Source organism: Acanthaster planci, unplaced genomic scaffold (genome assembly GCF_054643075.1).
Source record: "Acanthaster planci isolate LZ-2023a unplaced genomic scaffold, COTS_SCS Contig110, whole genome shotgun sequence".
Classification (NCBI taxonomy): Eukaryota; Metazoa; Echinodermata; class Asteroidea; order Valvatida; family Acanthasteridae; genus Acanthaster; species Acanthaster planci.
In genome coordinates this window covers 273-10514 of record NW_028257732.1, presented here as the reverse complement: position 1 = coordinate 10514, position 10242 = coordinate 273, and the positions used below count along the sequence as shown (strand labels likewise).

At 40.3% G+C, this 10242-nt stretch overlaps 1 protein-coding gene across 1 annotated transcript; it reads left to right on the top strand.

Moving 5' to 3' along the window:
• Positions 1 to 6050: 6050 nt before the first annotated feature.
• Positions 6051 to 9800, top strand: LOC147795246 (uncharacterized; the record flags this gene model as incomplete). Its single annotated transcript, XM_087132164.1, has 3 exons — positions 6051 to 6639; positions 9021 to 9137; positions 9633 to 9800. Coding segments are annotated over exons 1-3 (516 nt in total), but the record flags the coding sequence as incomplete, so codon positions are not given.
• Positions 9801 to 10242: the final 442 nt, after the last annotated feature.

The following is a 10242-nucleotide window of genomic DNA, read 5'->3' as shown; positions in this document are numbered from 1 at the left end:
GGATTCTTTGAAATATTGTTTAGTCCGCTGCTGATGAAATGACAATCATGCGTCTTTTCAACTCTTTTTGCTACTCACATCACGTATATATTTTGCTCCTTTTGACGTTGTTGCTGACGACATTTTTGAGACAGTCTTGCGTGGGCGCGTGGCGATTAGCCCGACTGTGTCACATGATTGTTTCAATGGAAGGCGTCAAGGAAACACTTACAGTAGAAGTTTTTATAAAATATTCTTTAAATTCTTCCAAAGAGAAACAGCCATAATGTCAAATGACATCAGAGAATAAAATAATACCAATGTACGGATTCACACTACAAGGTGATTTCATCAGCACTGTTCTCGTTTCATTTTGTTGTTTCAAATTCAATTCATTGCATTTTTATGGTCCCTTTTCACAGAGTGGGCTCCAATTCTGCTTTTCAATTACGACTGTGCCCAACACAAAGGTGTAAATCGGGGAATTTAGATGTATCTCCCCAGTGCTTTCTGGTCAAATATTACAGCTTATCACATACATGTAAAACGGATTTCTCCTCTGTTAGGGGATTGTTGATATGAGATACAGATGCTATTAATAGAAAGGCCCATCACTACTCCTTATGACCCGTTTTAAGCGTGGCATAGGTTGCACATGCTACTTTCTTGATGAGCGTCTTTGATTATAAGTCATTCAGGGGGTGGATCCAGGATTTTCTTCGGGGGAGGGGGTAAGTTCCACCAGCTTTTTTTCCTGTTTGTTGCTGACAGACGAACTCACATTTATGCGTTATATTGTACTGATGTACAAAATAAATTTTTGCAACATGCCATGTTTTTCAGTTACTTTTAATATTTCATTTTTTGGTATTTACTTTATGTCTTTTTTGGATTATCATGCAGAGTGGGGATGACCTGTCATCGTCACCATCCTCGGCCTTGTAGACTCAAGACTTCACCTGTTTACTCCCCTTCGGACACAAGCAGTCCAGGAACTCAGAGAAGCATCCATTTGAGGATGATAACACTACGTAAACAAATTCGGGAAAATTGTCCAAATATTCATCATAGCTGCCAGACAAGCAACTTGTCCATGAAGAAAATATCCAATTTCTGAAAGTAAACAATACGTCAGCGATGGAAGGAGGATATCGCCTTCCACCTCTGCGGCCTTCGTTCGAATCCCGGCCCGCTTCATTACCAGAAATAGAAAAATAATAATAAGATTAATAATAATTATAATAATTCATTGAATAATTCTATAAATTCAGGGTCCAAATGTGTCACTTTTTGTGTCCTTGTTACACCCTGATTTGTGTAATTTGACATGGAAATTATCACTGAAATTGATTTCAAACTGTTTATTTTTTGATGGCAGGTAATTTGCATTAATTCATCACTCTTGGACATTAGAAAATGTGCTCTGAACTTACAGAATCATACGTCAGATGTGACAGGCCTGGAACACAAAAGATGGACCCCCAATTTATAGAATAACCGGTATACTTCAGGTGTTCCACACAAACTTTGTTCAAGATGATTGTGCTTGAGTAAAGTAAAAGTTTAAATTGTTCAACATACAGAGTATTAAGATAACACGCGCGTATGAGGTCATCCGCGCAGGCGATATCCGCGGGCCAAGCGCCTATCACACTCGGGCTTCGCTCCCGAAGGACCTATAGCCCTTTTGAAATACTGAATATGTTGGTTCATTACAGAACACTACGGGCCTGTTTGTTTCACATGGATCTGGATCTCGATCAGTGATCACAACGCCAGTCCGCTCTATTCATTAGGCGGGTTCTGGTGTTGGTGAACCAACGTGAGATCACCGATAAAGATTCGGGTACGCCTATAGTCTCCAGCGTACTGAAAACGCGCATACAGAAAAAGTGCCTTGCCAATCGTTAGGGCGACGACGCGCCACTGGCTATTTGCAAATGGTCAATCCAGACAACGCAGATAAGACAGGAATATGAAAGACTTGTCCTGCATCGTTAAATAAAATAATTTGTAATTCATACACGAACTTAATGATTCCCCAGAAGATGCACGGAACTGCCACGAAAGTAAATGAATCACTTGTCCATTATTTTTGTCCAATCATAGGGGGTATATAGGTGTGTCATACATAGTGTGGACTTCTGTACAAACGAAGTCCACATAATGCAGGGTGCGATGTCGTTGTGTGGACTTGCACGCTCCATACAATGTTTTCCCCTCTCTGAAAACCAGTTTCAGAGGCATTTTGGGGTCAAAGTTATCCGTGGCAAAATGAAGAGGAACAGTCCAGAAAAATCATCATCAAAAATCCAACTCGAAGGAGTTATCCTAGTGGGAGAAAAAGGAGCATTTGTCTTAACCACAGGCCAACAAAGGAGTGTCCACACTTCGTGTGTAAAACAAGGGTGGATGTGTGTTCTTTCATTTGAGGCCATTCTTTGTCCGGGATGGCAAATATTCGAAAATCTATTCAGGTTTCCTTCCGCCCTCTCCTGCTCCCATCATAGTCTTTAGAGCACCCTACACACACACACCCAAGTGTGTAAACGCCTTCAATCGTGGACTCCCTATTGTTCCTCTTTTGTTCATGCTTTAACTTTTTCGGAAGACCTCCCATAGGCCTATATTTTGTACACGTTTTCCAACTGTGGACTCTTCGGAAACCGTGAGGCCCATTGTCCCCTATTGTTATAGGTCCACGATATGAATGTGTATACAAACTCAGGTGAAAAAGGACTCTTTGTGTTTTCCAAGGGGTAAATACTGGTTGCTGTAACCTCCTGCTGAAAAGAAATTGTCAAAAAAGATCTCTTTCTATCTTCAATAGGAATGGGATGTCGCTCAAGCAGTTTGTGTTCGCTTGGGTTTATTTCAAACTCATTCATAAAAAAATTCCTGTGAGAAAGAGAGAGAGAGTCTAACAACGCACTTGCGTGATTTTCGCCATCCACGCAGACACGGGACGAAAGTGATTTCGTTTGGGTTTCGATGCGATATACAAGCATGCGTAGGGATTATATTATAGCTCTTCCGTATTATGTTATCTGTGAAATAACCTTGATTTAAAATTTGTATGGAGGACTGATGCCGACACGTAGGAGTTTAATTTGTTCCCGGGGAAAGATCTATTCTAATTGTAGGTTCACAGAGTACTACGCTGCACCTGTGGCGCTGTGTGTAGCCTTCTGGCTTAAGGTAAAATTCGTTGGATGGGAGTATGGACGCAAAAAACAATGTTGGTGAACGGCATACTATTTGAGGTGTTGGGCGTGTAAGCTCCCCCTTTGAAGTTAATATCTTATGTGCAGGTATTCGATCATTTGAGAAGACGAGGTGCATTAACTTGCAGGGGAGCGGGCGGGCCCAAGGGTTTCATCGTTACTGGTTTCAATTTCCTATTATTGGCAGAGCAACAGCCAACCTGAAGATCCGCCAGTGAACTCAGGATCCTGTGTGTGTTCATATTGAATGCTATCAGCATACACAAGGCTCAGTTATTTATTTATTTTTTGCATTGAGATGGGGTATTTTATTTCGCAGCAACATTGGGAATTCGGCTATCCTAGCGTCATTTTGATTCCCTTAAGCATGACGATGATGGCTGCATCTTGATGAAAGAACATTCTTCAGGAGTCTTTACAGTCATGAAAAGAGAAGTTTTTCCAACGGGAAATTACTTATGATATCATCAGATTCTAGGAAATGTGCTTACAGCACAGCCCACTTTGGTAGCCAGTTTTGTCGGCAGCAAGACACAGTAGCTCCGTTCTTTTTTCAGAAGTTCATTTCCTTGTTTCCATACAGGGAGGTGGCTATTTGCCGGTCTTAATTAACAAGAAGGAAAAATTATTGGGAGGCGAGGGACACTCGAAAACGTGCTTACTGCTTACAAAGCTTACCGATATCGAAACTCCAAGCTTGAGCGCGTGACACTAAAATACACTTACTTTGTCACTTGTCACACTTACGTTGATGGGAGGCCGAAGAGCGCACCATTTGTAACATGACCTGATGTCTTGACATTCTCCCTTGACATTTTGCAGCATTGAAATCAAATCGATTAAAAACGATTAAAATAGATTAAATATGCTTTAGGTCTCTTAATGTACTGTAATTTACTGAAATATTTGATTTTGAAAGCCCGTGTATGTGGGGTTCATATTTACTTGAGGTTGGTTTTATTGTTTGTGTTGTGTTTGTTTGTATAACAACGATTTTGTTTCTTTGCAGTTGTCGTAATTCACAGCTCAGTGCACTTCATTTATGTTCTAACAATATTCCTCTAGCCTGTGCAATCCACCTGAAGAAAGAAGGAACATGATGGGAATGGAAAACAGGGGTAACTTTAGAATACAACCACCCACAGATGTGATCAACTGCCACGGTTAGCAGAGGCGGTTCACCAAGGCTAAAAACTGAACACGGAAAAATGTGGCTTGTGGCTTTTGGGCACAATAGCAAGTACCAGGTGATTTTTACTTTCCATGGTTGGCACAAGCATGATTCATCCCACCATAAAGTACAATCGAGGGAACATTATTTTTGTCTGACCCGGGAATTTGCATGCAGGAGCGAGGACTCACTTTGACTCACTCAAATTCGTGACATGAGTAATAATATTTCCCAGTAAATCTCTAATTTTGGACATAAATGAACATCATGTTACTTCTTGCTTTTGTCAGCGTTCGTTTCTGAAGCATGTAAAGTCAATCGGGAGCTTGTGATCAACATTCCCTTGACCACGTTACTAAAAAAAGTGATGCAGTAATTCAGATTCTGAATTCCCTTTACACTTTTAAAGTTCCTTTACACGTACTAAGCTTGTTTTTCAAATCAGAAGCTTCACAAAGGAAGCCATAAATTTCACCTCATCCGTCTAACCACGTCAACTACGATCAAATGTTCCACTTGCTCCCTTGAGTACTGAGTCTGCAAATACTTCATTTAGTGTCTGCTTTTAATGCCTTTGCCGAAAACATTATTTAGCACCTGACTGTTTCTGCAAATAGCAAACAATATTTTCTTATTTTTCCCGGGACCAAGGTCCTTAGTTACTCCTCTGCCCTTTCGTGTTTTTCTCCTGGGTATGCTTCGTCTTGTGAAAGGAGTGCAACAGATATTGACGTTCACGACTCCCTCTTTACAAGAACGCAGAAAGCAGTCCTTTTGGGAAAATGGAAGGGAAAATATTGCAACTTTTTACAATTTTTTTAAGTGGAGGAAAAGTTGAATGACCTTTTTGTAAGTTTATTTTAGTGGTGAAAACAGCTACAAACTATTCAATTTTTTCGCCGTCGTCCCACTCACGTTATTTTAGAAAATCGCCACGCCTACGGGGCGTACATACCCGTGTAACGTTTTTCTAACAGAAAGTGATGTTATCGCACGAATCTTTCGCTTCCGATATAACCTCATAGCCTTTGTACCTATTGCACGTTTCATGCTGTTAAGTTGTTAAGAAATATGAATATGACATTCTCCAGAAATGCTGCGTATCGGACAAACTGTCAGAGACATTCAGCAAATGCGAAACCACATGGATAAACGTTTATCTTCCACCCACATACCTAGGTAAGAAGACGATAATCAAACGAGAAAGAGCTCTGAATAAGGGCATATTTTCAGGGAAAGGGTCTCTAGCAACCTCCGTAAGTCTTACCTCATCTCACAGGTTACCCCACAAAGTACTTCGTCTTTAATTACAGGATAAATTTAAAAAGTAGAGACAGATAAAATAATAGGAGGATAATTTTGGGATTGTCTCGGCTGAATAGCCGTGTCCAGACCCGGAAAACGAAACAGCTATTTCGTAGGAAGTCGATTTTCTTATTTTTCACGGCGAAATAATTCCGGGTTGATAAACAGATACATGCAAGAATTCATTGTGCGGCTTCGGCTTTACGTAATCCTGACAAGGTAAAGTATCTATTTTTATTTTCATTCATACAAGTATGCTTTCGCAACAGAAAAAGACATACATTCGAGGGCATATAAAGGACAGAGATGATGACCGTGCTCTCAGATTGAAGACTTGACAGCAACAAGAAAGAGACAAAAATCACGACCTTTTATTTATTTCAATGAAAAGATACCCTGAGTTAAAGGACAACTTGCTTGTATACAGAATGTATTTTGCAGTATTCATCTTGGGTGAGTTACATTAATAATTGAGTGCTTTTCACTTATATTATTATTATTTTGAGACATACTTTAGCCCATTGAGTTCTGATTTTGGAAAGAGATTTGAAATGCACTCAACACCGTTACGTGTTGCTGCCAGACAAAGCTCAACATTTGCTGATTATTCTACATTTTTCTCTCCTTTTTTTTTGGGGGGGGGGATGTCGACTGGCAACAGTTGTAGGTTTGTCCACGTCCATACCAGCCACTCCTATTCCCAATCTAATCGATGACGATCCCCTCACAATGCCGGCGACGACGCCCAGCGTTGGGCTGGGCGCTATGCTGACCACCAGGATGAGAGCAGACTCCGCCGAGCCGTTATGTCTGATTCACGCCGTGGACAAGGCGCTCCTGACGACGGGCCCCAGCTCTGATGGTTTCGTGGATCAACTGGACGAGCCGCTACTCCTCCCGGGAATGGAACACTTCCTTCAAACCAACAGAAGAAGCATGTTCGATCTGAACGAGATAGTTGTAAGTATCGACCTCTTTTGTCCTTTGAGGATTAGGAAAGGGGACGACTGTATGGTGCAAGACGGCATAGTCTGAAAAACAAGGCCCTAGAAAAATCCGTCAATTTAATGCAATCAATTCAGTGTCTGTTTCAGTACTACCAATCAAAGAGCATCCATATTTCCCCAAGAGGTATAGGTACTTGATATTTCAACACTCGTCGAATCCCATGAAAAAACTTATTGTAAGTTTTAGAATGTTGAGTACATGTACTCCATTTTCACATTGCTTGGACTTTCAATACCGTTATCATTTGAGGCACTGTCACTAGACGTAATTTATGATCATAGAAAATGTATTTCAAAATCATTCCAAAGTCTCGTGAACTTTGTTGTACCAGCTAATATTGGACTAAGGACTAAAAGCACCAGAATCAGAACCAGAATTGAAATGGGAATTTGAGAGAAAATAAATCACTTTCTTTCCGAAACATGTTCTACCTAATGGTCGCTAGACAATGGTCTCAGTTACAGACAAAATCAATTCGAATTTCCCCGGAGGGTAATGCTGCAATGCGTGATAAGAATGACGAAAAAAGACCCAATGTTCAACCGAATACACTTTCATACATTAGCTGTACATTTAAACCTCTTCCCAGTCACAGTCACGTTTAGGGCAGACTTAAGCTTTGTACTTATTTAATTTTTGGTGAGAAAAAGCCTGACTAGAAGGGTTCTTAGCCTAAAATTAAAAGAAGGAAAACGTGGAATGTATTGGTTTAAGAAAAATAATCCTCAAATGATCATATAGGCCTATTGACCAAAATTAGCACGTATAAGAAATTACATGAAGCGTTACTGTAATCATCTTATTCAACATTATCACGCCGTTTTATGATGAACGATTAAAAAAGAATAGGCAAAATAGGAGTGGATTCAACCTCACATAAATAATAACCGAAGTCTGACAGGTTATGAAATTTTTCCACGCTGCTTTCCAGTCGCTGTAATGATTATTTAAACAGGAATGACTCAAATGAAGATGCTCCCCATCGCGATTTGCTACGCAAAATTATGAGCAGGAAACCACGGACCCCTTTCACTTTCACTGTCAATAAGGTATTACGCTACTTGTAAATAAAGGACAATCGCCAATGTTTCCCCTGTGGTGAATTTTTAAAATAATTTTGGACACTTAAAGTTTTGTTTTGTATGCTGTTTAAAGTTTTTTTTGGGGGGGGGGGACTGGGAGTTGTTTCCTTTGGAGTGGTAAACTGACAAGCATCTTCTTGAAGTTAACAAAGACCACTTCATAATATCTAATACTGATTCCAAGTTTCTAGGTTATTGACCTTCTCTTTCAAGTATTTTCTGCAGTGGCGGTAATTGTAGCTGAAGAATAAAGAAATCTAGGTCTCCATTTGGTATGTTTCCGACAGAGGAAGAAATTAAAGATTCAATATCACCGTAACCACAAAGGGAGCCTTCCAAGTTTAAAGGGGAAAAGTTTCCGAAAACCAGGAAACCTTCGTCAGTGCTCTTGTTTATAAAGTGGGCGGCATTGTGACGTATCATGTACTAGTACTACTGCGTGTATGTACATGAACATGTATTGAACGCCGAGCGGACGTAATACCGAGAAAGCTGCGGTCACCATTCACTCTCAGTGAAGCCGTTTTGGCGGGAATCCCCAAATCATTACTTTGCAGTTTAAACGTTAACATCTACAAACGATGCCATCTTCATTATGCTCGCTTACAGAACCAAGGCAATTGTAGCAAAATGAAGGTTGCACAACGAAAGAAAACAGAACACAAAATGTCCCAAAACTAATGTATAATTTGATGCATATTTAGACATATTTAAGTAGTCTAAATATTTGAAATACATATTTTATACAAAAACAAATTTTTCTTACGCTCGGAACAAACGAACATTGTTGGCTTGGAAACTGTGAAGCAAATCAGAGGTTACGTATTAGTTTTAATTCGTTCTTGTGACGTCAAACTTGTTTTCGTTCTTTTGAGGGATGCCACTCCAAGGATTTACTGCTCTTTGTACGCCAGGTACATTAATGATGAAATATGTTTGCACGAAGAATCTATTTTTTTTTAATGCAGATTGCAAAATGACGTATGTGCAAACCCAATGTAATCCGACTTTGTTACTTCTTATCGCCAAATTCAGTTTCACTGCCGAAAATCTTGACTCTATCTTGTTCTAAGGAAGTCGGAATAGGTTTCTCTTTTCTTTAAATTTATTAACAACGAGTTCCAGGCTTATGTACCGATTCTACTTTGTATTTCTTGAGAGAGTTGTTTAAGAAAATAGAAAGTGCCGCATATAGACACTCACCTTTGCTTCAGTAATGCTGACGCCATGTTCCATGCTTCCATCTTACAGAAAAGCGACCGGTACTTTGGCGAGGAGGAGTATTTGAATGTCGAGTGCGAGTTGGACGTTCTACCGGACATTAGTCAATTCACACCTGAGAGACGACATCGATTGCTAGAGACAAATGTATGTTCATGCACGATTGCGATGAATTAAAGCTTATATTTTTGCCTCAGGTTGTTTCAAAGAGAGCGAGAACCGTTTCTTTAAAGGACAATGACGTATGGAATTCTTGGGGCTTTAAATCTGTAACTATGTCTGGCTGTGACGCTGTGTCTGGTCCAACAGATCATGGCTGTAACAAAATTCAAAATGGCCGCTGAAGTTGTGGGATTTGGGGCATCTGGAGTGGTTTTATATATAGAAATTATTGCGTAGCATAAAAACAAGGAGCATACTCACTGCTTGCTTTTATGTGTGAACCTCAGTGTCCTTTTAAATTTTGTTTTGGGGTATTCAAGAATGTCTGTTTACTTCAGCTAAGAAACTCGTTGAGAAAGTTTACTTGATCAATTAACATTGCCTAACCTCAATAGCGTATCGCTTACTCCTCCAACAAGCGACATCTAGGCTATCAGGAAGATTTAATTAATGAATGAGGTCTCACCTTCTGCACGACAGAGAGCCCAACTTCTATACGACCATGTAAACTTGATGGCGAGCTTTATACTGGCTCTGGACACGGTGCGCCAGGATCAAGAACAGCTTCCAATCCCGCGTCTTAACGACAGCTCCCTGGAGGCAACAATGAGCGGAATGTGCCGTCTTCTGTACGGGATCCACAGAATAGTGAGTACGAAAGGATGCAATAGGAGGCAAACTGTTAATTGACGAGGGACTTTGCATGCCATGGGTTACAGTTTCCTTCAGGGGATATACGCCTCCTGCTGGTACATGTATTATAAGCGGTTGCAGATTATGCGCTCTGTAGAGGGTTTGCATGGCTGCCATCTTGCAGGCTAGTGCTTTTGTTCCACAGGGTATGCGCAAAGAAAGTTTTCCTGTGGAATAAAATAACTGCTCTGCAATATGGCTACGACGCAAAGCCTCTATACGCAAGCTTCATCGGTGACAAAGAGAGAGACTATATATGTCGACACTGGAATTTCTTAAAATGTATTAAGCGATATGCCGTCTCTTTGGTTAAATGACTAAAAGTGCATTTCTTCAAATATTTACACTGTCTGCTTTATCGGACAGCAGTTGGCGCTGATGCTATGCTGTTTTTTGA